Raw genomic sequence first — 27,011 nt, 5'->3', positions numbered from 1 at the left:
GAGCTCCCCCCCCCTCTCCTCCCCCCTTCAACTTGCTTATAAGGGATTACTTCTTGAATCATTGCCTCACTTGATGCAGCTAATTCGGCTGTGACGGTCCCACCTGATGACGGAGACTTGTGTTGCCTCCGAAACGTCGTGATTTTTGTTTTATTTTATTTTCATTAATTTTGATGTTTTACCTACGTGACTTTACCGAAAAAACCTAAGAATATGATTCCTTGCAGTCACGAAAGCTTCAAATCTAGGCTCTAAATAGTGATGCTTAGCATACCAATCTTCCTGTTCAGCCAGTTATTCAGAGTGCTGGTGATATTCGCAATAGGACGCCACTCGGCAGCGATGCGGGTCTCTCCGCATGCGCGAGTGGAAGGAACGAACGACAGCAGCATCCTCAGCAAGGTGTCCATGGCGACGGCCGGATACGTGCAGGACCAGCTCCTCGCACACTTCACCTGCGAAGCCCAGTCGCAGTGGCGGCGATCCCCTCTCATCAATAGGTGCGGGACCCCATTCGCCCAGCCAACCCCTCTCACCTTGCCAGCTCCACTCACCTTGCCAGCCCCTCTCACCTTGCCAGCCCCACTCACCTTGCCAGCCCTACTCACCTTGCCAGCCCCTCTCACCTTGCCAACCCCTCTCACCTTGCCAGTCCCTCTCACCTTGCCAGCTCCACTCACCTTGCCAGCCCCTCTCACCTTGCCAGCCCCACTCACCTTGCCAGCCCCACTCACCTTGCCAGCTCCACTCACCTTTCCAGCCCCACTCACCTTGCCAGCCCCTCTCACCTTGCCAGCCCCACTCACCTTGCCAGCCCCACTCACCTTGCCAGCCCCTCTCACCTTGCCAGCCCCTCTCACCTTGCCAGCCCCACTCACCTTGCCAGCCCCTCTCACCTTGCCAGCCCCACTCACCTTGACAGCCCCTCTCACCTTACCAGCCCCTCTCACCTTACCAGCCCCACTCACCTTGCCAGCCCCACTCACCTTGCTAGCCCCACTCACCTTGACAGCCCCTCTCACCTTACCAGCCCCTCTCACCTTACCAGCCCCACTCACCTTGCGAGCCCCTCTCACCTTGCCAGCCCCTCTCACCTTGCCAGCCCCTCTCACCTTGCCAGCCCCACTCACCTTGCCAGCCCCACTCACCTTGCCAGCCCCTCTCACCTTGCCAGCCCCACTCACCTTGCCAGCCCCACTCACCTTGCCAGCCCCTCTCACCTTGCCAACCCCTCTCACCTTGCCAGCCCCTCTCACATTGCCAGCCCCACTCACCTTGCCAGCCCCACTCACCTTGCCAGCCCCACTCACCTTGCCAACTCCACTCACCTTGCCAGCCACACTCACCTTGCCAGCTCCACTCACCTTGCCAGCCCCTCTCTCCTTGCCAGCCCCACTCACCTTGCCAGCCCCACTCACCTTGCCAGCCCCTCTCACCTTGCCAGCCCCACTCACCTTGCCAGCCCCACTCACCTTGCCAGCCCCACTCACTTTGCCAGCCCCTCTCACCTTGCCAGCCCCACTCACCTTGCCAGCCCCACTCACCTTGCCAGCCCCACTCACCTTGCCAGCCCCACTCACCTTGCCAACTCCACTCACCTTGCCAGCCCCACTCACCTTGCCAGCCCCACTCACCTTGCCAGCCCCGCTCACCTTGCCAGCCCCGCTCACCTTGCCAGCCCCTCTCACCTTGCCAGCCCCACTCACCTTGCCAGCCCCACTCACCTTGCCAACTCCACTCACCTTGCCAGCCCCACTCACCTTGCCAGCCCCACTCACCTTGCCAGCCCCGCTCACCTTGCCAGCCCCGCTCACCTTGCCAGCCCCACTCACCTTGCCAGCCCCACTCACCTTGCCAACTCCACTCACCTTGCCAGCCACACTCACCTTGCCAGCTCCACTCACCTTGCCAGCCCCTCTCTCCTTGCCAGCCCCACTCACCTTGCCAGCCCCACTCACCTTGCCAGCCCCTCTCACCTTGCCAGCCCCACTCACCTTGCCAGCCCCACTCACCTTGCCAGCCCCACTCACTTTGCCAGCCCCTCTCACCTTGCCAGCCCCACTCACCTTGCCAGCCCCACTCACCTTGCCAGCCCCACTCACCTTGCCAGCCCCACTCACCTTGCCAACTCCACTCACCTTGCCAGCCCCACTCACCTTGCCAGCCCCACTCACCTTGCCAGCCCCGCTCACCTTGCCAGCCCCGCTCACCTTGCCAGCCCCTCTCACCTTGCCAGCCCCACTCACCTTGCCAGTTCCACTGACTTTACCAGCCCCACTCACCCTGCCAGTGCTACTCCCCTAAAAAGGGCCCTGCTGTCTGTACATCGTCTCTGCCTCCTGTGCCTTGCGTGTTTATAATGGCATCATCACGTGTGTGTGTGCACACGTGTGTGGTCGTGCAACGGTTAGCACGCTGCACTTTGAACCCGGCGACTTGAGTTCAATCCACGCTCACATCCAACACCGGTGACGATTATCTGAATCGGTTCGGGGCCTCCACTAGGTCGACTCATCCTCAAATGAGTACCTGGTGCGATGTGTAAATATCACCACTGGAGAGACAAGCTCGGCTGGGCATGGTGCTGGCCACCCACCCCTTCGCGTTCTGTGCCGGCCTTCATAGGTTCTCGCTAACAGCACTTTTCCCAACAGTCTCTTCAAGGCTCTACGGGGGATCTTTGTCTGTGTGTGTGCACGCAGGGGTTATTATGTAAAAGCCAAAGCTGTGGATTATGTCTTGACTCGCTTCCTGGAGCAGACACGAGCGGAGCCGAGGACACAGGTGCTCAGTTCTTTGCGACGATTTGGTCATTCATTGAAAACGTTTGGACATGGGCACTGTGTGCGGTTATGTAATTAGACATGTCCTCTAAACACTGCTTACAAAGCAAGTTTCATCTTAGCGCTTTCGGTTACTTCTCTCGCAGTATACGTACGTGATTTGCAGCAGAGGATAGTGCAGAAAAAAGTCCATTGTACCGTATTGCTCTATGCTTCCGGCCTTTAGAAATCCGCAGTGACCGGCGTGGTGATGTACGATCAAATAACCTCCACAATCCACGTGGCATGTGGTGGCTCCTCCGCCAGCATTGGATTGACGAAGGGCCTGTGTACGCGTACAAGTATACAGGGTGAACTATTTATAGGTACCCCACTAAAATCAATGGGGGGGGGGGTAAATTATAGAAAAGAGAACATTTTATTTCAAAGCCTCTACGCGTCTTCCGTCAGCGTATTAATGCTTTTAACGCTCTCTGCCGTTGGGCATTAAGCCATTGCTCCCGCAACATTTAATTGCCTGTCACGAAAGAAAGCAAGGGGCATCATTTGAAATCGGTGGGGTATTTACAAATGGATCACCCTGTATTTCTGCACACAACTTCGTCTCGGGGCCCGGCTCTGCACTCGCCGTGGCCTCTCTCCGATCGGCGTCGAGGCGAGCAGATGGTGTCGCTGGGCGCCGGCTTCGACACCGCTTATTTCCGACTCAAGTCGGAGGCTCGGCTGGGCCGGGCCGTGGTGTTTGAGGTGGATTTTCCGGCCGTCGCGCGGAGGAAGGCGGCGCTCATCCGCCAGAGCCCTGAGCTGCTCGCGCTGCTTTCCCCGGGGCAGGTGTGGTTTCATGAAGCCGAGTCCGGCGATGAAACTCCCAGGCCTGACGACCCTCCTCTGCCAAAAGGTGACTGGGGCCGCATCGGAGAAAAATCCATGCGATCATGAGAGAGACATGCAAACTCCAAATATACAGGCGTCGGGGTCGGGATCGAACGCACAACCACCTGCATACCAGGGGAGGTAGATTCTATAAACGCAGCCTCCCACTACAACGGTCCAACCTTCCCTGTGCTTCCCACTACGTTCAAAACCATTATGTTATCACGATCATAATTCGTAAGTACATTTGAAATTTGTGACGTTCTTAATTGGCTAACACTGAGTCGGTGGTATTGGCTAATGGGTGGAGCGGTGGCACAGTGGTTGGCGTGCTCCTGTCGAAACCCAGCTACCTGATTTCTATTCCTAGCTACGTGCACCATAGGTGGCAAGTAATATCTGAAATGGTCCTACACTCTTCCCCCTTCAACGTCCTGTACTGGCCAGCATGGTGAAATATGGTAAAACAACCCCAACGGCCAACATGCCATGGAGAGGCCTTCATTCAGCAGTGTATTGCCAAAGAGCTGTACATACCATGAGTGGTAATAGTCGTGACATGACCAGTAGTGACAAGGAGACACATAGCAATTGAGCAATTATATGGATTCTTCGTCTCACGATACTCGCAATCAATCACATTTATGAGTAACAGTAATGTACCGTTTATGCAAATAATTAGCAAATTATATGCAACTAGCGGGAAGTACCAGGTATGGGAAACTCTCCATTCTCTCCACAACTGCCCTACCACCAATTGGAAGTTGTGGGGGTGGAGTGTCCGATGGTACAAAATACCCATGTAGGTGCTTAGTTTTGGTGGGGTTGATGGTAAGGCCCCACCTCTTGGTGGCAAGCTCCAGGTTCAGCAGCAGCGCCTCCAACTCCTCCTCTGAGTGAGCGGCAATTACCAGATCATCGGCATACGTAACAGAGTTGACCAATAGGGAGCCATCCTTGACCGCACCCGGGCATCAATCAGCCTCCCATTGTATCTGTACCAGATGGAAATTCCTCTGGTACAGCCATCAAAGGCTTCACGGACCACGTGGTCGAAAAATATGTGGGAGCCAGAGGACATCCCTGTGGCACCCCAAGGTGAACAGAGAATGACTCCGACTCCCGGCCTCGTAGTTTTATCCGATCCCGCTCACCATCATGAAGGTCCTTAATGATCGTGAGCAGAGGGTCAGGGACTCCGAAAGCACGAAGAACAACCCAGAGCCCAGGCCTACTGATGGTATCATCGGCCTTGACCAGGTCAATAAAGCAGAGATGTAGGTCTTGTTGGAATTCGCTACACCTCTGCTGTAGCAGTCGGACAGAAAATATGGCATCAGTGCAGGACCGCCCTTTCCTGAAACCACATTGGGGCTCCGCAAGCCTCTCCTCAGCGTGCCTAGCAAGGCGATGTTGAATAATCCTTGCCAGGACCTTTCCTGGCACATTGAGGAGGGAGATGCCCCTGTAGTTGTTAGTCTGTGCGGTCCCCTTCTTAAAGAGGGGGACCACCAGGGCATCCTTCCAATCTTGCAGAACCCGTCCAGTGGTCCAGACTGTTGTTATGATGTCATGTAGGGCAGTCTGTGCACAAACGCCACCCTCCCTCAGCATTTCGCTTGGGATATGATCTCTGCTCGGTGCATTTCCTGGTCACAGACTGGATCGCCTTCAGTACTTCCTCAACAGATGGCACCTCAGCCAGCCACTCACAGGAGGTGACTTTCTCCTCCAATATTTGAGGCACCGCAGCCTCAGCAGGGTCATCCCCACTTTGTCCCACGTTTTCCTGGCTGAGGGATTTCCCCTCCCCCAGGATCTCACAGAAATGCAAGATGTCTTTGAAGAGGTGGGAATACCCACACTCTACCCCACCATGGGTGATGAAATAGCCCTAGCTATAGCACTTTTGCCGCTTGTTGCAGAGGTTCCCGGTTCGAATCCATCAGCCACCCTGATTAATAGGCTGGGTGTATTAATACTGTGGGTGTATTAATGCTGTGGGTGTATTAATACCGTGGGTGTATTAACCATGATAATACTACACACCGTCTACTTCACTGTGGACGTTAAAGATCGCGCGACGTCATTCGCAAGAGTAGGCCATTATGTGTGGGTGTCGGGGCCCAAATTTGAAAATTACACAATAAATAACTCGGGATTATACGTAGCAATCATTGCCCCTTACTGGCCCAGGTCACTTTTTGAGATGACACTGTCCTCGTCTCTTGAGTTGACACCTGGTTAACAAAACGAACTTAAAACTTGCCAATCGACTAACTGTGCTGTGCCCATTTATACTTCTGGGTGGACTGAGTCGGGGGGGGCATTTCAAAAACTTGGCCGTCGTTTCAACTGGTACACCGCAAGACGGAACCAGCGACATCTGGATTGCAAGTCGAGTGTGTTCGGCCGTTACACCGCGGTGGTAGTGAGGGTTTAATATGTCCCCCCCCCCGGTCTGGCGAGGCCTGTGCATGAGCAGTGCCGACTACTGCCTGCTAGGCGTGGACGTGACGCGGCTGCGAGAGCTGGAGGAGTCGCTGGTGGGCACCGGCTTGGACCCGGCCGCACCCACTCTGCTGCTCTCCGAGTGTGTGCTCACCTACGTCGACGCAAACAGGTGCGGCCACAGATCCAGGATCCACGCTCACACACGTGCAGATCCGGAATCCGCGCTGTCACATACAAATCCAGAATCCACGCTCGCGTACAGATCCAGAATCCATGTTCACATGCACACAGTTTGAGCCACCGTTAACTGATCTAGAATCCACGCTCACACACAGATCCAGAATCCACGCTCGTATACATATCCAGAACCACACTCGTACACACAAGAGTGAGCAATCATTCACAGATATTAAAATCCACACTCACACATGGATCCAAAATCCATACGCGCACACTTACACAGAGCCAGAACCGCACAAAACCAACCACTATCCAGGTAAATCCTGTGGACAGTTTCTGAGATGTGACGTGGTTGGGTGCATTTTGGGTTATATGGCCATAGGTTTGCTACATTTTGATAAGGAACTAAAACGACCAGCCTTTGATCTCCAATGCAAAGTGCGATTTGTGCGATCATAGGCATCTCCGGTGTTTGCCGTCATTCCCGCCCACTGTGCGCAGAGCCTCGGCCCTCATCGGCTGGGCGGCGGAGCGGCTGGTGGCGGCCACGTTCGTCGCGTATGAGCAGGCCCACCCGGGCGACGTCTTCGGCTCCGTCATGATGAACCACTTCAGTCGACTCAGGTCGCCGCTGCGAGCGCTGCGCCGGTTCCCCACGCGCCACGCCCAGCACGCGCGATACCTGAGCCAGGTGTCACCATCAGCTCTACGGCAACTCGCAAGGGTCACAGGGTAGCCAGGGAGGGTGGCTGGCCGGTGGTGGGGGGCGGTGAAGGTTGTCCAGATATCGTTTCTCAGTGGCAGCCCCCACCGTCTGGAACGCCATTCCCACTGCACATTTTCAGCAGCGTTAAATCCGCATGGACTTTTTTTGTACATATGAAGTATAGTAAACTACGGCGGGAAACCACTTATTCACACTTGGGTTGTCACAATAACACATGTTGTCACTACAGCTCACGCTACACGTTCCACCTGACACGGGTGGTAACTACTGCTCACACTACATGTTCCACCTGACACGGGTGGTAACTACTGCTCACGCTACACATTCCACCCGGCTACACACACACGGGCATTCCAGCCCCGTAGCATCCGGGGAAACCTCTAGACCCACCCCAGCTTGGGTACGGATCGCGACCACTGGGTCCCGTGGCCCGGTCCTCACACGGACGTCGGGCCCCCGGGTCCCAAGGTCCCGCCTCTGAGCCACACAGGGCCCCGGTCCCTACAAGGACAGCGGGACTAGGTGTCTCAGGGCCCTATCTCTTCCTCCTCCGTCTTCCGTCTTCACTGGTCACCAACTTCTCCTCGAGCGCCCGCGCGCACCGCCTTATATAACCCTCCGCTCCAAGGAGACGGAACCTATGCGGACCGCGATGCGAGCACCCACCCTAACCGACCAATCATCACGCGCTGCCACACGATTCCTTCTTGTGCCAGCGCACATAACCAATCCCCACGCGCTGCCACACGATCCATCACTGTCAGCGCGCGTCACCAACACACAGCCAATCACCATCACATAACCCATGACCCCGCGCTGACCTACGATCCCTCACCGTCAGCGCGCGTCACCACTACACATACATTAAAAAAATATATTGAAGGAAGCACAAGGGATAGGGGAAAGGGGAGGGAAGGTGGTTGGGTGCACAGCCCCACTCATGTAGGGGTAACGGTTTTGAACGTGGTATTTTTAGGGGAGGAGAGGAAGGAAATGCAAGTGGGGGGAGAGACTATACTATATAATAACCGGCATGCGCTAAGTGAACTTGTCATTCTTATTGGACTCACTCTGCATGGATTTTTAAGAGATGCTTAAAGGCACCAACCCCTCTCGCCTGGCTTTCGAGCAGGGGCGGTTTCTTCATTAGGGCGATTGGGCGACGCACCACCAATCTCAGCCGTTACTGTGCCTCTGGATATAGTCCAATCAGCGTCATGTCACGTTCTGTGGAGTACCGCCTCTTTTTGGGCGATTTCACTCCGGCTGAGAATCACCCCGAGTGGTCCCATAGACTTACATTCAAAGATGTTTTTTTTCGAACGGCGGGCGCTGCAATGCATTCTCTATGGCTTCCGGGAGGGCTCGCAACTAACGTGCTTACGTCATCATACATAAGCACGTTTCAGTCAACAATATTATTTGTCGCCACCTAGTGGAATCTTTAATAAAAGAAACTGAGTGGATTGTAATAATAGTGAGATAGAAACAAACAAGATGTATTGTAAGAATCACTTTATTTTTCATTAATATTAAAGAAATGAAGTTGCCTTTACATGCTTAAGCTGTTAATGTATCCATTGCATGGGTGGACCTTATCCTTATCAATCATCCAGACATTTGCCCCCCCTGAGAGATTTTGCAGGAGCCGCCACTGCTTTCGAGTAACACTGAAATTGTGTTATGAATTATATTGTTGTTATTAATTACATGTAAATGGATGAGACATTTCTTTTGACGATCAGTGGATAGAAAGGAGACATTTGCGTCGTTTTGCAGATCTGTTTGTTTCTCTGCAAGAAATCACACAATTCGATTTTTAGTCAAACCATGAATCTGGCTAAAGATTCGATGGATTTTGTCCACATAATTTTATAGGGCATTCAAAAGTGTCTTTAGTAGAGTTTCAGGTCCATCCTAGCGTGTGTGTAATTTCAAGTTCAACACCGGTTAACTGGTCATAATTTGTCTACTTGATGCTCAAAAGCGGGCTTTACAGAGAGCAGTTAACAAGTGTTGACCTTAGCGCGGAATATACGTTGCCTTCCCTCGAGAGAAATCTCTTTGAACCCATTAGTGTCCTTAATACTTCTGGAAATAGACGTAATGACTTCCAATGTAATTGCTCTTAGCCGAGCTTTGGAGTATGCTTTATTGGAGAGGGATAATATCGTTAATACTGCCGAAGGGTGGTAAATTTGCACAGGCATCCCACAAAAACGATGGTTCGTGCGTGGTCTGGACGACGCCGTCTCCTGCCGTCGTGTCTCCCTTGCGTAGGGCTGGGAGAGGTGTGAGAGCGTGGACATGAACGAGTTTTACCTGAACGTGCTGCCCGTGGAGGAGCGCGCGAGGGTGGAGCACCTGGAGCTGTTTGACGAGCATGAGGTACACCGCGTGGACGCGCGACGGCGCGCCGGTTCGTCGGTTGTCACCATAAATTGTCAAGCCCTCAAGGAGGTTCTGGAAGGAAGGGATGGTGGGCAAGGGGCAGAGGAAGAAAAATATATAAATTCTGCTTGGCGGACTTGAAGGCAGTGGGAGGGGAAGCAGAGGGGGCATTCTGGAATAAAGAAGAACACTCACGATTGAAGAGGAAGGAGGAATTTATTTAGTTTTTTATGTTTTTATATTTAAGTAGGAGCCCGGTACAGAGCACAAACCACGACATAAAGGGTGGGGAAGGTACAGAAACTGCACGGGCATAAGTCCCGAAGCTGCGCTCCTGAATTTAGAGGAGGGGGGAGATTGGGGCTCGCTGCTGCCGCACCGAGTGGGGACCGCGAGCGGGATGTGTGTAATTTTATGTAGGGAGGGGAAGGTAAGGGAAGAATAACTTAAGTAAGGGAGTAGAGGGAGTTGTGGGGGAAGAAGGGGGGGAAGATGGAGGAAGTCTTCATCACGGACCTGCTGCTTGGCAGAGGACTAATAGACACCAGTGATTGCACTGATTGGCATGTGTAAAAATCAGTTGTTGGCAGGGTTATGCAAATGATACGCTCATGGTACGTTACGTCGAACGGAACACAACCCTGCAAGCGGGACAACATTTGAGAACCGATGCCAGCAAGAGTGAAAAATTTGACCGACAAAAAAATAAGTTCTTGTATCAACTCACAACTCTGAAACCATTTATGAAATTGAGGTGAATCATAAAGTCTCGAATTCACCTGAAAAAAGGCGGTCTTTTACTCGCCGGTAGTTTACTCAGTGATTTACCAAGCGACCGTTCCCTGCAATTTAGAAAAGTTTTATCCTCGTCGCTCTGCTGGGGGTCTCGGCGCCCCGAGCCACCCAGCCCGCGTGACCCCTGATTTCCTGCTTGGTGAAAAAAAAAAACCTCTTTGTTTTTCAGGAGTGGCATTTGAAATGCTCCCATTATTTCATCCTGGTCGCCTCCAAAGGAAGGTTGAGCTCAGAGCCCGTTCTGCCCCCGCCGGCAGGTAGCTCCTTACATCCAGCCGGTGGACATGGGCCATGACCTGAGGTCGCGTGGCTTTCCCAGCGCTTGGCTGAAACACGGTGAAATTGCTCTTGTCTGCGATCGTATTTATCCACGACTGTGCAAACCCTCTTTGTTAACCAACTTAAGCAGATGTTAAGTTGTCTTACGAGTGCATTCCTGAATAAATGCATTCAGTACATAGATATATAATCACGATAACACGTTGCACCACTATAATTGCTATACTTACAAAGCCGTTGTTCCATACTGTAATAGTAAAATATTTATTGGCATCCATACAAAATAAATAGTACATGTAGTCTGAGACCACAGAAGGGAGAAATTGTGGCACAGACAATTTTTATTGTCTGAGGTAAAGATAGGGAAGGGTCGCCCAGACAAAACCTAAACTTTAGGATAAGGCAAAACAAGCGTAAACTAGACAATAAAAACATATTTCTCTTGTTCTCTTCTTGGAGTCGGGTGCAGACGTAGAATGTGTCGTCTGCGATTATTGCTTCTCAAATGAGTCGGTTTTCTGGCCAACATGTTTGTGTTCGCATGGAGTGCTGATTCACCGACTCGCAACATGTGCGGAATAGCTCACGAGTATTGAACCAGTGCAAGCACGATCCACCCACGACTTGGATAATCCTCCCACGGACGTATCGAGCATTAGCCACCGGCGACAGTGCGGTACGAAGCCGGGGCCCTCCTCATGCATGTGCACGGTGACCCCTGACCCCCGTCTCCCTCGCCGTCAGTTCTCCTCTTCTCCCTCAGCATCATCAGGCTTTGTCAGCAGTGAGGAGGAGCGTGAGCTGCCCGTGCTGTCGCTGTCTCCGTGCGAGGCAGCCCTCGCCCTCCCGCCCAGCTACGGCCACTGCTCCTGCACGCTGGGGCTGCCCGCCTGCCGGGCCGCCCTGCTCACACTAGGTGGGTTCGGGCCCCGGCATGGGCGGCACGGGCCTCTCACCGGGACCTGGCTTCTGGTGCCGCCCGGATTTGTGGGGGCGGAGGGCGGCGCGGTGGTGACCAAAGACTTTGGACCCAAGTGGGGTGAGCTGTGATTGTTGGTTATTGTCTTTAACGACCCTTTGTCAGTCCGACTCCTGGATGAAGACAGAGTGACAGCGTGGTGAGGAAAGGCTCCCCCGTACCGCGTCGGTAATATGGGATGCTTGATCATGCCGTTTGGTGAAGAGGAGGCCCAGGTTCTGATGTCACTCACCACTGATGTTAACTGTGACCAGGAATCAAACTCAGGTTGCCAGGTTAATATGTGAACCACTACACCGGCGCTCCACCCGAATGTCATTACATTTTACTCACTTTATCATCTATCCAGGGTCAATAAAAATTCGTACCACTTTGCGCGAAGTGAACAGTGGTCAACAGTGGTTTTCCTGCAAAAGGAACGTGGAATTTACACACGCGCCAGCATGGACGAGTGGGGTGTATTGTTATTCAAGAGATATGCAGAAAAATTGCCCTTCCATCAAAACATGCATTCTGCCTCTGTTCCCATGACCGCGGCATCAGCGCGCGTGCCTGATGAGGCATCGTTGCTTGTGCTCAAGAATTCACGGCGTATTTTTTTCCGTCCCACCGCCACCGCCACGTGCAGATGGACGCATGTACCCTTCGCGGACGGCCACTTCGGCCCACGAGGCCGTGCTGTTCGGGGAGCGGCACTCGCCCGCCAGGCCCTGCGCGGACGTGTGGCTGGCGCACCTCGGGGGCGGCGCGGGAAACGCCTCGTCATCACTCGCGCTCTCCGAGGTGCCATGCATCGGCGCGGCCCCCTCTCCACGCTGGAGGCACGCGGCCTGCGTGGTGAGCTGCCGAGGTGAGGGAGCGAGGGATCCTCTCCACTGCGGCTCTTATTTTTCCAAGCCCCGGCTCCAGTGACTTTGTCTCTTTTCGGATTTGAAAGATGTAAGTTCGGCCACTTTGTATGTATGTTGAACTTCTTTAGCACCGTATGTAGCCAACCGTGCTAATTGCAGGTGCGGGGGAAGGACAACAAAATAAATGCAAAAAGCAGTTTTAAATAAATGCGTTTTCAACCTAGATGATTTAAAGGTGCATAGTTCCAGTAGCTTCCTAATATCGGAAGGAAGAGTGTTCCAGATTGCCGCAGAAGCACATCCAAAAGCACACGATGCAGTGACCATCTTAATGGTGCTCGTACTTTGACACAGCTGTCATCTCATCGTTTGTTGTTAACATCAAGGATAAGTAGTTCGGGTTGAGCTGTGAGTGCACGACTGTCTTGTCCGTCAGGGAGACGCTTTCTGTTTGTCTACGGAGGGAGGGACACCCAGCACCTGGTTCTCAGTGACTGGCACATCCTGGATCTAGAGGCGTTCACCTGGACTCAGGTGAGCAAAGCCAGGGGGGGAGGGGAACTCTTAACATCGCAGCTCATTAGGCCTCTAAATGATTACACACTTTGAAAAAGTGCCACTCTTGACAATGTACAACAGGCATGGGTACAGCCCTTGCGTCATTACAGAACTGGATGAGGGCCCTCCCTCTGCCCTGCGGGTCGCAGAGGTTAATTGACCATACTTCACTACACCGGTCAATACATGTCGGTGAAGATGAGGCACACAGACGTCGGAACATAGTGCGGCACAACAGTAGATTTAGCGGCTCTGCTGGCAGTGGAGCCCCACATAAGCCTGCAGCATGAGCCTTATGCGTGGTGATCACCCATTTCAAACACCGATCGGGCTCAAACTTGCGTAAGTTTCGAAATCTGGCGAGATTGGGTGCATTCAGGTCCATTCAGTCATAGGCATCGCTTAGGTCATTGCAGAACAACGTGATGTCACAGAGGTGCAAGCTACCAGACACCACGGAGTGTTGAGAGTGATTGTGTGAGCAGTAGACTCTGTATGTGCATGCGCAATATAACATTGTGGTCCGCGCGTGTGTGGTGTGTTTGTGTGTGCATGTGGGGATCGGTAGTGCAGTGGTTAACATGCACTACACTGCGAATCCAGCAACCCACTTTTGAGTCCCGCTCACGCCCAACATCAGTGACGAATTTCTGAATCTGTCCTGGGCCTCCCCGAGGTTGACTCGGCCTTAAATGAGTACCTGTTAACTACCTCGCCTGTATAAAGGAGGTTGTGGTGTGATCTGATTCTGATGATGCCTGTATATAAGGAGTTTGCATGTTCTCCCTGTGGTCACATAGATTTTTCTCCAGGTCTTCCGGTTTGTCGCTCCACATTTAGAATCAACATGTGTTTAGAGTATTTGGCTGCTATAAATTTCCACATGATAAGCCACTTCGTTGAGCCATCATTTCTGGTGGCCAGGTTGCTTCTGAAAAAGAGCTGTATAGCTCAGTGGGCCTTACCTGGTAAAATATATATCTAACCTATAAAAGTAATTTATTGTCTATCTGTCTGTGTGGACGCGCGCTTGCGAGGGATTTGGCTCGCAAACGGTGGGATTTACGTAAAAAAAAAATAGCCAGGTACCACGCCGTAAGCCCCGTAAATGAGTTTAATTAGCGGTTTAGTGCAATGTATCTTTATTTAATTATTTTTTGCGCCACTCGCCCGCCCGGGGGTTGCCCCTGGCAACGCACGCGCGTCATCGGTGGAGGGGGGCGATTTCTCTTTCGCCTTCATAATGCAAATAAACGCTGAGGTAAATTCTTCAAAGTTTCATGTCCCCCCCTCCCACCCCAATGTGTGCACTTACTACTATAGAGTCCGTAGATATTAATATTATAGCGCTTACATAGTATTATTCTAGCACGGGCGGAGGGATGGTGGGGGGCGGGGATAGCAGCCCAGCCCCCAGCCGGGGGCTCTGCACATAGAAACCTATTATTTTAATATAATCACCTTGCTAATATTACATTAAACTCACGTTCATAAAAACCTATTATTTTAATTATCACCTTGCAAATATTACACTAATCATGTTTGTGTGCAGACAACGAATATTAATATTTATTGCTTCTAAGTCCTTGTGTGCGTGTGAGTCCATGTGCGTGTCTGCGACGATGTTAGCGTGTGTGTGTTTGTCCGTGTGTGTTTGTGTAATGGGTTCGAATTAGGTGCACACACACGCAGCTTGGAGGCAACACTATTTATTAACGGTAAGTAATATAACACTGTACATGAGGTGGTGACCACCTTCCTCAACTCACTAACACTCTGGAACGCGACACAGACTGGACCAGGCAGGCAACGGCCTGCCATGTCTTCTCTTTGGAGTACAGTACAACAGCCTCGCTCTGCGTTCACACCACGCTTATATCTGGTTTGGCGTGGCTGGCTCCGCCCCGGCGTGGCTGGCTCTCTTCAGGCCACGCCTCCCTTCCCAGGACACGCCTCACTTCCCCCACCTCTGGGAAGGTCCGGATCCCTCCAGCACGTGACCCCCCAGGCACCCCCTTGGGGCCCCCAGCCCTCGTACAGGCTGACACAGTAGTGACCATTCTATGTCACTACATCACCCCCCCCTGTATAAACACACAGCCGTCCCCGGCTGTAACACAACTGTGAAAAATCGAAAAGGTGTGCCTCCGAACCAGCAACATCAATAAATGACCGGCGACCGATAAGAAATACAATCACGTAATATATACAGAATCGACGAGGGTAAAAGGGAACCGCACAGAAAACGGGGAATTAACAACAAATATACATGAAAACTGGCTAACCCACTTACGCTCCAGCACAGCCCCCCCCCCCCCATTAGAATCACGCATGCAATGACAGTCACCCGTTAGCACCCCCCCGCCTTTCCGACGTGGCGTCACAACCAGTAGCACGCGTCGGCCATATCGGGGGGGGGAATTTCCATGTTACCACCCCACCGCCTTTCCGACGCGGCGTCACAACCAGTAGCACACGTCGGCCATATCGGGGGGGGAATTTCCATGTTACCACCCCACCGCCTTTCTGACGCGGCGTCACAACCAGCAGCACGCGTCGGCCATATCGGTGGGATTTTAACCCAGTCTCTCTCCAAGACTCGCATCGCAGCACATAGCTGTACCGACCGAGCTGAGACGACCCAGTCTCTCTCCAAGACTCGCATCGCAGCATATAGCTGTACCGACCAAGCTGAGACGACCCATCGTTCACTCACTGCACAACATGCACCCTAACAACTGAGGGATACAGTCTCAACGTAACAGGACAACTCCACCTGAACCTTACGAATCTCCAGCCCACTGTTTCAACGCGCCTCGGAGGGTCTCAACCTCCGAGCCGTCAGGTCAAGCTGTCAGCCATAGCATGACGGGACCACACTCCTCGAGCCATGTGAGCGCACAGCCCACAAGGCTAGACAAGCCACAGAGTGTCTCGATCTCCGGGCTGTCAGGTCAAGCCGTCAGACACAGCATGACGGGACCACACTCCCCGAGCCATGTGAGCGCACAGCCCACTAGGCTAGACAAGCCACGGAGTGTCTCGATCTCCGGGCTGTCAGGTCAAGCCGTCAGCCATTGCATGACGGGACCACACTCTCCGAGCCATGTGAGCACACAGCCCACTAGGCTAGACATGCCACGGAGTGTTTCAATCTCCGGGCTGTCAGGTCAAGCCGTCAGCCATTGCATGACGGGACCACACTCTCCGAGCCCTGTAAGCGCACAGCCCACTAGGCTAGACATACCACGGAGTGTTTCAATCTCCGGGCTGTCAGGTCAAGCCGTCAGCCATTGCATGACGGGACCACACTCTCTGAGCCCTGTGAGCGCACAGCCCATTAGGCTAGACATACCACGGAGTGTTTCAATCTCCGGGCTGTCAGGTCAAGCCGTCAGCCATAGCATGACGGGACCACAACGTTCATGTTAGACACGCAACTCTCACTGGGCCACCCTGGTCAGGACCTGCGCCCCAAGATAGGTGACAGCCAGCAGCACAATTCCAAATCCCTGGCAGCACGTCACCATCGCAATTTAACACCATCACAACACATACAATTTGAATTATGATCCCCCACAGAACTGATCCAATGCCGAACAGGTACGCACAATTTGTGACGATCCCGAATATTCAATGGTCACAACAATACACCTCACATCCCGTATCCGTACACATCATCTCCGAGACTCGCATTGCAGCATGCAGCTGTACCAACCGAGTGGAGAGAGCAACGCAATTTGACAGCAATTAACGGAAACGCACCCCCGATTGATGTAGAACACAAGGGGCATTCCCGCACAAAAGACATCATCTGTGCAACAACGGACAGGGGCCAACCAGTGAGGTTGAAACACACCGAACCTGTCATTTCAAAAACCCCTTCAACATTAACCATGGGACTCAGGGCATTCGAATTTTGAGAGCAAAAAAACTAGACCACAAACCCCAAGAATCGCCGAATTGATTAATACAGTATATGCAGTATATGAAATTCGTACAGTCAATCATTTGGCGCAATGCTCCTCAATCATTTGGCGCAATGCTCCATCCAGTCCCCACATGGCAACACACAACCAATACTCCAGACAATCCGTACATAGTAAATAATCACAAGCAAGTACCCACCAGTCCATACACTGTTAACAATTTCAAGCAAAGCTCCATACGGTCTGTACATTGGCAACAATGACGATCAAAGTTTCTGACAGTTACAAGTGACAATCACGAGCGAAACTCCATACAGCATACACAATAACAATGGCGATTTCGCAACACAACGATGTAACAACACGAGTCATTAACACGGCAACATACAGGATATCAACGGAACTCGGGACACCAACAACGAATTAATCATTAACTACACCCAGAAGATACCGATCTCGACGCCGTAATTAACAACAACACTGTCACAAGCAGAAACCCGCATGGTCGCCGCGTCATTTTATCACGCACACAACCGGACGAACACGCTCCGCAAACCAGCGAGTAAAAAAAAACCCGCGATCGCAACCCGGCACACGCAAGATGGGTGAAGTTATTATTATTTTTCTCATGTCATGTCACGACTCGCCTGGCAAACTGTGAATATCGGAGGGCGGCAAGTTGGAGCACTGGGACGGCCCGAAGAATCTTGCATGGTGAACACGGCCTGCTCTTGCGAACCCCCATCCACAAGACGGGGGCGCCACCTGCACGTGTGGAACTCCCCCTCCGCAGGCGTTGATGTCGGCGGGAGCGGCGCTTTGGCGGGAACAGCGCCCCGACCCGCCGCCGAAATGGCGGGAGCGGCGCTTTGGCGGGAACCGTGCCCCAACCAGTCCTCGAGTTGGTGGGAACCGCGCCCCGACCATCCCTCGAGTTGGCGGGAGCAGCGTTTTGGCGGGAACCGCGCCACGATCAGCCGCCGAGTTGGCGGCCCCACCGTGTGGCCCGCATGCCTGGGCCTCCCCCCGCCAGCCCCCGCAGAGACGACGGTGTCCTCTCCCCGCGGCTCCATCGCTCCGTTCCCGATGGCGGCGAAGCAGCGGTGCGATGCCAGTCCCGCCGCTCCGCGTGCAGCGCCATCTCTCTCTCTCTGTCACCGGGGCTGCCATCCCCGGGGCTGTCCGAAGGATGGTCGTCACACCATCCCCGTTGTACGAAGGCGTCCAGATGAGTTTTGTCTTTGTTTTTCGTGTGCCCATTTTACTTCCCTAGGATAACACCTAGCAATATTTATATTTCCACAACTTCTGACACCAAATGTAATGGGTTCGAATTAGGTGCACACACACGCAGCTTGGAGGCAACACTATTTATTAACGGTAAGTAATATAACACTGTACATGAGGTGGTGACCACCTTCCTCAACTCACTAACACTCTGGAACGCGACACAGACTGGACCAGGCAGGCAACGGCCTGCCTGGCCCAGGACGACGACTCAGGACTTGACGACCGATGATGTCTTCTCTTTGGAGTACAGTACAACAGCCTCGCTCTGCGTTCACACCACGCTTATATCTGGTTTGGCGTGGCTGGCTCCGCCCCGGCGTGGCTGGCTCTCTTCAGGCCACGCCTCCCTTCCCAGGACACGCATCACTTCCCCCACCTCTGGGAAGGTCCGGATCCCTCCAGCACGTGACCCCCCAGGCACCCCCTTGGGGCCCCCAGCCCTCGTACAGGCCGACACAGTAGTGACCATTCTATGTCACTACATTTGCATGAGTCCATATGTGTGTGTACAAAAAAATTACTTTTCAAATAATACATTAATAATGTTTGTGTGTTGACACCTGCATATTGCATTAATAGTGTTTGTGTGCAGACAACTAATATTTCAATTTATTGCTTCTTTCACTAAACTCACGTACATAGCAAACTATTATTATTAAAATAAGTTTGGAAATATTAGAATATTATTAACTAATATTTCTATATTAAGTTGCAACATATTAAAATATTAATGTGTGTTTTTATGAAGCTGCGCCAGTCTACTGGCAGTCTGTCATGTGGCCTGTTGCCTGCTTATTAATTAAAGTCAGTGCACTGGCAGTCTATTATCTACACTGTAAACATTGCTACTGAGTGTATGCCAGTCTATAATCTGTTGCCTGCTTCTTCACCTCGCTCAGTGTACTGCCAGTCTTTCATGTAGACTGTATCCTGCTTTTTAAGCTGCTGACCGTATTGCCAGCTTATTATGTCGACTGTTGCAATGCTTAGGTCATTGAGTCAGTGTACTGTCAGTCTATAATCTAGACTGTAGCCTGCTTATTAACTTAAGTGTGCGTACTGCTGCTCTATAATGCAGACTTATTCTAGCTTCTATCTTCAATGCATTTCTATTGTTTGGTTTGCTCACCTCACGCTATTTACTGATATGTAGTACTGCGATGCTCATGTCTATGTTATACTGCTAAATGCGTTGGACTTTCTTAGCTACAGCCGATTTTATTTCGTCTATCATTTTGTTACATTTGTGGGCTAATCAACCATTTTACATTTGGTGTACTGCACCTTTTCTTTCAACCCAAGCGGGGAGCACGTAGCGAGCTTCGATGCCCCAACTTTTGTTGAGGTTGCTGTTTTTACGGTGGGTGAGGAACATGGTATGAGAAACAGTGTGCTTAAATACCAAGACAACACCATCAAACGATTTTCTGAGACAAACAGAGCATATGATGCCCTACAATACCACATTTTACTGTCGCAAGGCCAAGATGGGTACCACGTCCAGATTCCTCAAATTTTCAAAGCTACAGGACAAAGACATCCTCACAAAACTGTCTCCTCTAAAGACTTCCATTCCTTCATGATCATGGACAGAGGAGGAAACCACATATTACGGTATGCCAAAATTGAGAGTGAGTGCCTTCTTTCCATTCAACTGAATCAAAAACGCCTGCGTGTTGAACAGTATGCTCATCTCTGGGACGCTATCAATGCTGATGGAGATGCAAACGCTCAGAATGTGGCCAGATTCGTTTTTTTGCCTTCATCCTTCACAGCTGGACCAAGATACATACATGACAAGACTCAGGATGCCATGACGTACATCAGCCAATATGGCAGGCCCCATCTCTTTATCACCTTCACTTGCAATCCGAAATGGAAGGAGATTCAGGTTGACCATTAATCAACCAAACAAACACACATGACATCTTAGCAAGGGTCCTTAAACTCAAAGTTGATGACCTCATGATGCGTATTACGACTAATGAAGGAGGTCTCTTTGAAAAAGAACAAGCAGTAACGTGCACACCATTGAGTGCCAAAATTTCTGCTCACATTTTTCTATGGATGAGGGAAAAAAGTCATGCAAGTGACATTGGCACATTTATCAGTGCTGAGCTACCTGACCCCTATCAAGACCCTGCCCTTTTTTGTGGTCTGCAAGCAAATGGTCCATGGCCCGTGTGGGCAGTTCAATCCAAATTCGCCATGTATGCAAGACCGCAGGTGTACCAAGAAGTATTCATGAAACTTCTTGAAAGACACTCAGTCGGGCCATGATGGCTATCCTCTATATCGTCGCAGAAATACTGAGCATGGTAGATTAGAAACAACGCTCAGACCTGCCACTAACTCTCAAATGAAGGTTCATAACCGGTGGATCGTTCCCTACTGCGCTCTTCTGTGCAAGATCTTCGAGGCACACTTTAAAGTGGAATTCTGCAATTCTGTGAAAGTCATCAAATATGTTTGCCAATACATCAACAAAGGCTCTGACATGGCTGTCTTTGCCTTACAAAACAGAGGGGAAAAGTGTGGATGAGGTTAAACATGTTGTCCAAGGAAGATACAATAGCAGCTATGAGGCCATTTGGAGAATTCTTGGCTTCCTCATCCATGAGTGTTCCCCCACAGTCATCCATTCGGCAGTTCACCTCGAAAATGGTCAACGCATCTACTTCACCGAAGGAAATGTCCAACAACAGGCCCTGGCTCTACAAGAGACCACCCTGATGGCGTTCTTTGTTTTGTGCCAATGTGACCCATTTGCTGCCAACCTGCTCGACCGAGAAGTCCCTCTTACTATACATTAAGTGCTAAAAAAAATGAAGTGACGTGCTGCTCACGGTGAATATGATGCCTTACGAAGAGTCTACACAGTTCATCCCAGCAATCAGGAGTGCTACTTTCGCCGAATGCTTCTCCATGTTGTCAAACGGCCCAATAACAACAAGAATGGAATAAGGAATGCCCCAACAATCAATGCCAGACAACAACAATGCTGAACAGACATGCAAGTTAAAACCCAAATGCTTCAATAAAACCACGACATCTTGGAACGTGTCCGCATAGCCGGCCCATCTGCCTGAGGCGGGATCAACACTGGAACACCGGCAGGTGGAAGCAGTGATCCAGTAGAGGGCGACACCGCCAGATCCAGCGCAGGTGGGCATGGCGAGGTAGCGGCGTCCTCCAGTCCTGCCGTCTCACTCAAGGGCGCTGTGGGCGGTAAAAAAATAAACTTCAGAGGATCACCTTGCACAGGGGCAGCAGGCCTGTTGGCCACGTCAGGCACCGGGAACCCGGGATTTGGAGATGACAATGGCCCAACGGGAGCAACAAACGGCTTCAATCGCGACGGGTGAACAAACCAACGCCGACAGCCGTGATGAACGCGAGCACACTGAGGACGCAAAACCTCAATAATGGTTTGTGGAACTTGGAGGAGGTGCCCACAGGCACCTGCGGGCAATGAAGCCAAGCCTCATCGCCAACAGACTATGGCATGTCCTCTTTTGACCTCCGCGCACAACGTTCATTTTGAGCCTGGGTCCGGGAGGTATTCAACCTGGCCTCCGAAACCCGTCTAAGGGACTCTTGGACATGGTCAGGAAGAGTTGACTTAGGAGGTATAACCGGGGAACCCAAATTAACATCAACAGGCGGCACGTTCTCCCTCCCGTGCATGAGGAAGAACGGCGAGTATCCCGTAGATGCGTGAGGCGCCATTCTGTAAGCAGAGAGAACACTGGGTATCTGCAAATCCCAGTCAACTTGCCTCTCATTGACCGTTTGACACAGCATGGCGGACAAGGTTCGATTTAAGCGCTCAACCATACCACCCGTCTGAGGATGGTAGGGAGACGTACAAATCGTCCTGGTACTCAAGGCAGTGCAAACGTCACGTAATCGCTTGGAAGTAAAGTTCCTACCCTGATCGGTGAGCAACTTTTCTGGCGCCCCTTTATCCATCACATAGCTGTTCACAAAAGCGTCAACGATGGATAAAGCCGATTGATCTGGCAGGGGCCAAGCCACAAGCCAACGAGAAAAATATTCAACGCCAACGAGGAGAAATTTATTCCTACGAGGCGTCACAGGGAACGGACCCAACACATCCAAGGCAACCAATTCATTAATGCGCGTGACCGAAATGGATTGCAAGGGCGGAATATAACGTTCCTGGGGCAATTTCCTCCGGGCACACTCGGTGCATGATCGAAGTGCACTAGTAACGTCAGACGTCAAACCCAGCCAATAGTAACCCCTCTGCAGCGTAAGCAACGTTTTCTGAACGCCAAGATGGAAAAGGTGTTCACAATGCAACGTGCGGATCAACCCCGCATGGAGAGAATCCAGCACAACCAATTGAAGCCGGCGCGACATGTTATCCTGCCACATCAATAAATGATCATGAATCAAAACCCGACCCTCCTTGACAGAATCTGAATTACCCACGACCGGTACAGCCCGTTCCCGCAAGGAGGTCAAAGAGTCGTCAGAAAATTGTTTGCGCAACCACACCGAACGTGTGAGGCGCAACACACCATCGGCAGGAGGAACCCCCGTTTCGTCCAGAAGCGTCTCAACTGAGGAGTACAGCAGTTTATACTGGAGTGGCAAGCACAGCGAGACGTGTGTGGCAACTGCGACGCATCAGCATTAGCGTGACGAGTCCCCTTCCGGTAGGTGACATCAAATGTGAATTCCTGCAAGCACTCCAACCAGCGTGCCAACTGAATGCCCGGCTGCTCGATTTTCAACGAATATTGGAGAGCCGCATGATCAGTGCAGATAACAAACCTCCTGCCATATAAGTAGGGCCAAAAAAGTCGCGCAAAATGAACGATCGCCAGCAACTCACGACGAGTGATGCAATAGAGGGTTTCTACCGGCGAGAGCACCTAACTACCGTACGCAACGACGCGTTCGACGCCCCCCTTCATCTGTGACAGGACAGCCCCGATGCCCATGTCGCTGACGTCAGTGTCAAGGATGAAGGGGGACGAAAAATCGGGGTAGTCGAGAGTAGGCGCGTCAGACAGCCGATCCTGCAAGGTATTGAACGCAGCCTCCTCCTCAGGTCCCCAGTGGAAGCACTGATTTTTAGCCGTGAGCGCATGCAACGGTTTCGCGATGGAAGCGATCCGAGGTATGAACCGGCGATAATAGGAGGCGAAGCCGACAAAGCTCCGTACATCTCCCACACTCGCGGGAACTGGCCAGTCGCGAACGCACGCCCTCTTTGTAGGATCGGTGGAAATACCGTCCGCACTCACAATGTGGCCCAAATACCGAACGGAGGTCTGCAAGAGGTGACACTGTTTAGGCTTGAATTTGAGATTTGCCGAGCGCATCCGCTCAAAAACAACGTGCAGCCGGAGGAGGTGGTCATCAAACAACCGGCTGAACACAATGACGTCGTCCAGATAAATTAAGCAAGTGTCCGATTGGGGACCAGCCAGGACGAGTTCCATGAGTCTCTGGAACGTGCCAGGAGCGGCATTCAATCCCATCGGCAAACAATTAAATTGAAAGAGGCCTTGCGGAATTCAGAACACGGTCTTCTGCCTCGAAGACTCATCGAGGGGCAGTTGCCAAAACCCAGAAGATAGATCAAGGGTCGAGAAGAACCGCGCTCCGAACAAAGCATCCAAGGAGTCATCCATCTGTGACAGGGGATACGCGTCCGCCATGGAAACCTTATTCAACCGCCGAAAGTCAACACAAAATCGGAGGTTGCCATTCTTTTTTCTTTACCAAAAAAGGAGCGCCCCACGGGCTAGTGGAGGGCGAAATAATGTCCGCGGCCAACATATCATCAACAGCCTGCCACACACTCTCTTCTCGGACGGCCCCATACGATGGGGGTTCAAGCGAATGGGGCTAGCGTCACCCATATCTATGTGATGGGACAACAAGAACGTCCGACCCAAGTTGAAATTGTCCTTGCTGAACACATCAGAAAATTCAGACAACAATAGCCACAAATCTTCATGCTGAGCCGGGGACAGCGACGCGTTTTCGTCACACAATTTGGCGATCCATCGATTGTCCTATGGACACCTTTTACCGACAGCGCATACAGCCTGCGCCGACGTGCGCTCCTCACGGTTGGTAAAAGTAGTGAGCACGGACAGTGCCCGTGGGCATAACAACAGCCCCAGGTTCCCCTATCAATAACTGCAGAAACTAAGCCTGACCCATTCTGAGAATAGTCTGAGCACAAACCAACGTCAACCCTCGCGTAGCAGAATTAGAAGGCGTCAACAAGACATCATTTACCGAGACGTCGCAACAGATTTGCTTGCGATAACGGAGCAGAATCAACATTTGCGAACCCGATTGAACTGTAACGGTAGCATCAACCAAAGCCTGAACCGTTTTGGTGGACGCCGGACGGGGGACCGGTGATGACAAAAACCGCAATCTACGACCTGACGGTAGCTCAAGACAACCCTGGTCCACGAGAATCTTGACCGGCATTCTTGCCAAAAAATCAGTGCCCAACAAGCATGGCACGGCCAACGTGCGCGAGATCAACACGGGCCCCAACGCCTGAATGTCCCCAATGGCAATACACGCGTCAACCTGGCCAATGATCTCCATACTACCCCCGTTAGCCGCAACACAGACATCGTATACAGGGCGAACGCACGACGCCGGGAATGACAACAATTGAAAAATCACATCTGAAATCATCGTAGCAGATGCCCCCGTATCAACCAAAACGCGGACATCAACACACTGAATAGTGGCAGCGACCGTCGAGTATCCCGCCATCCAGCTCGTACCTAAAAACGTGGTGTTGAAATGTGATGAACTCTTTTGGCAGAGTGTACAACAGGTGTGTGGGTGTTACACCGCTATAGCATGGCAATAGGTCAAATCTAGGGATCTCAATGGTAGTTCTGTGATATCTGTTTCTGAAGGCCGTTCTTTCACATGGGGGGGGGGGGGTGGAGTGATGAAATCACAATTTAAAATAAAATTGTCTAAAAATAACTTTTTTTATGACAAACACTAAGCTTATTCCGTTTTTTTCGGGGGCGGCACCCGTTAAAATGCCATCCCTGCCACTGCAGTGCGGCGTGGAGGGCCCCGTGCTACTGCACGGACACAGCGCTGTGGAGCGGTGGGATAGCGGTGGCGGCTGTGGTGGTGGTGGTGACGGAAAGGACCATGAGAGCCACATATTCATTGTGGGAGGCGGTGGGAACTGCTTCTCCTTCTGCACGCACCTCAACCCGTGCCCGCTGATACTCCGCCTGCCCCAAACCTCCAAGACGACACTCAGGATGCAGAGATAGCCTGATCACCTTTAATCTTTAACCCAGTAAACATGGATCATTGGACCAGTGTTGGGTCAACGTCGGGCCAACATTGGTCCAGTGGGTCCAACCTCATTGGAGGTCAATACTGTTGGCTATGTACGGTGCGAAAGAAGGTCAACATATACACATGCCAATGTTGACCCAACGTTGGGTACCTGCTTGAGCCCGGCAGTGTTGCTGCAGGAGCTGTGACTGAAGGATGAACACGTCTTATTGCTAACACATAGAGTAGAGCTTTCATTCTTATTCATTGTAAATTTTTACCCCTTTTATGTGTGGTGGATATTCTACAGGTACTCGGGTTTTTTCTCAATGAAGCCATACACCCGTAGTAGGTCTAAGTCCATGTGTGTGTGTTCGAGTCGATGTGTCTGTGTGTGTGAGTCGATGTATGTATGTGTGTTAGTGTCTGACCAGCTAGTTGTGCCTCAGGCTTGTTCCATCTGGACCGGCACTCTAGCTGCTGCAGTAGGCTCACACCAGGCTCAACATCCCTGGCGAGTCGGTACAGTCAGCAGCTGACAACACACCAGGCTCAACATCTCTGGTGAGTCGGTACAGTCAACAGCTGGCAACGCCGAACCCCGGTCGGCGGTTAACTAACCCGGAAAACTAAGCTTGTCTGAGCCTGGGCATGTGGAACCCCTGGTGTAGGAAATTTCACCAAAACGGTCTTTGGACCTTCCACTGCAACCAGGACCATCTCCAGTCGTCTTGACTACGTCTTGCCACTGGGTACAGCTGGGGCTGGTCAAGAGAGTGAGGTTGACCCTGCACAACACACCCTCACTTAAATCCAAGTTCTCTGCGCAATTCATGGCAATTTTTACCATTGTCATTATCCAAGTCTTGTGGTGATGGATGAGCGACGAAGCAGCAGGCACGGATATGCTGGAAGCTGTAGCCGCAAACCTGCACGCAGGCGGCTCAGGATATTGGTCATTCCCTCACTGGACTGAAGCAGCAGTGAAGTCTGGCAGCACCCTGAGTGAATAAGCAGCCCTATTTACGATCACACTGCTCACCTCCATAGTGAAGAAAGGGTTAGAAAAGGTACCCTAAACATTTCCTGCTTCAAAACATCCTGGCCAGCCTACTGCAGTTGGCAGGATCCCATACTTGCGGTCAAAAAACAAATAGAATGAAAAAGACCAAAGTGATACCACTCACTGTTGGCGCATAGAATGTGCGCACTTTGATGGACACATCTGGATCAAAAAGACCTGAGAGACGCACCGCCCTCGTGGGCAGAGAGCTAGCCAGGTATAATGTGGATGTTGCTGCCCTTAGTGAGATCCGACTGGCCAATACTGGGCAGGTGACTGAAGTGGGTGAAGGTTACACATTCTTCTGGAGCGGACGAGGCCAGGAGGAGAGATGTGATGCTGTTGTTGGTTTTGCAGTAAAACAAACACTTGGTCAACCAACTGGAAAGCCAACCCAAGGGTATAAACGACCGTTTAATGACCTTAAAGCTAAAAAAGAAGCCACTATCATCAGTGCCTATGCCCCTACCATGACCAACTCTGACGAGATGAAAACAAAGTTTTATAATGACCTGGAAGTCATTATTGCTGCCACAGCCAGC

The 27,011-nt window shown here is 51.7% G+C and overlaps 1 protein-coding gene across 1 annotated transcript; it reads left to right on the top strand.

Moving 5' to 3' along the window:
- Nucleotides 1-342: 342 nt before the first annotated feature.
- LCMT2 (leucine carboxyl methyltransferase 2) lies at nt 343-25,533 on the top strand. Its single transcript, XM_078602211.1, has 11 exons — nt 343-500; nt 2,703-2,784; nt 3,447-3,681; nt 6,126-6,279; nt 6,792-6,981; nt 9,298-9,405; nt 10,373-10,456; nt 11,227-11,521; nt 12,090-12,311; nt 12,749-12,846; nt 25,175-25,533. The coding sequence occupies exons 1-11, from the start codon at nt 343-345 to the stop codon at nt 25,397-25,399; spliced, it is 1,851 nt and encodes a 616-aa protein (XP_078458337.1). The 3' UTR covers nt 25,400-25,533.
- Nucleotides 25,534-27,011: the final 1,478 nt, after the last annotated feature.

The sequence above is a fragment of the Lampetra planeri genome, chromosome 1 (genome assembly GCF_965212315.1).
Source record: "Lampetra planeri chromosome 1, kcLamPlan1.2.h2, whole genome shotgun sequence".
NCBI classification, from domain to species: domain Eukaryota; kingdom Metazoa; phylum Chordata; class Hyperoartia; order Petromyzontiformes; family Petromyzontidae; genus Lampetra; species Lampetra planeri.
The sequence above is the reverse complement of the archived record's forward strand: the minus strand, read 5'-3'. Positions and strand labels throughout refer to the sequence as shown.

What these genes read in the sequence shown, in the direction of transcription:
- LCMT2 (XM_078602211.1), top strand. Translation starts at nt 343, where the DNA reads ATGCGGGTCTCTCCGCATGCGCGAGTGGAAGGAACGAACGACAGCAGC. An exon ending in ACCTACGTCGACGCAAACAG is followed by an intron (nt 6,280 to 6,791) that starts GTGCGGCCACAG and finishes CACTGTGCGCAG; the next exon opens with AGCCTCGGCCCTCATCGGCT. An exon ending in AGGCGTTCACCTGGACTCAG is followed by an intron (nt 12,847 to 25,174) that starts GTGAGCAAAGCC and finishes CTGCCACTGCAG; the next exon opens with TGCGGCGTGGAGGGCCCCGT.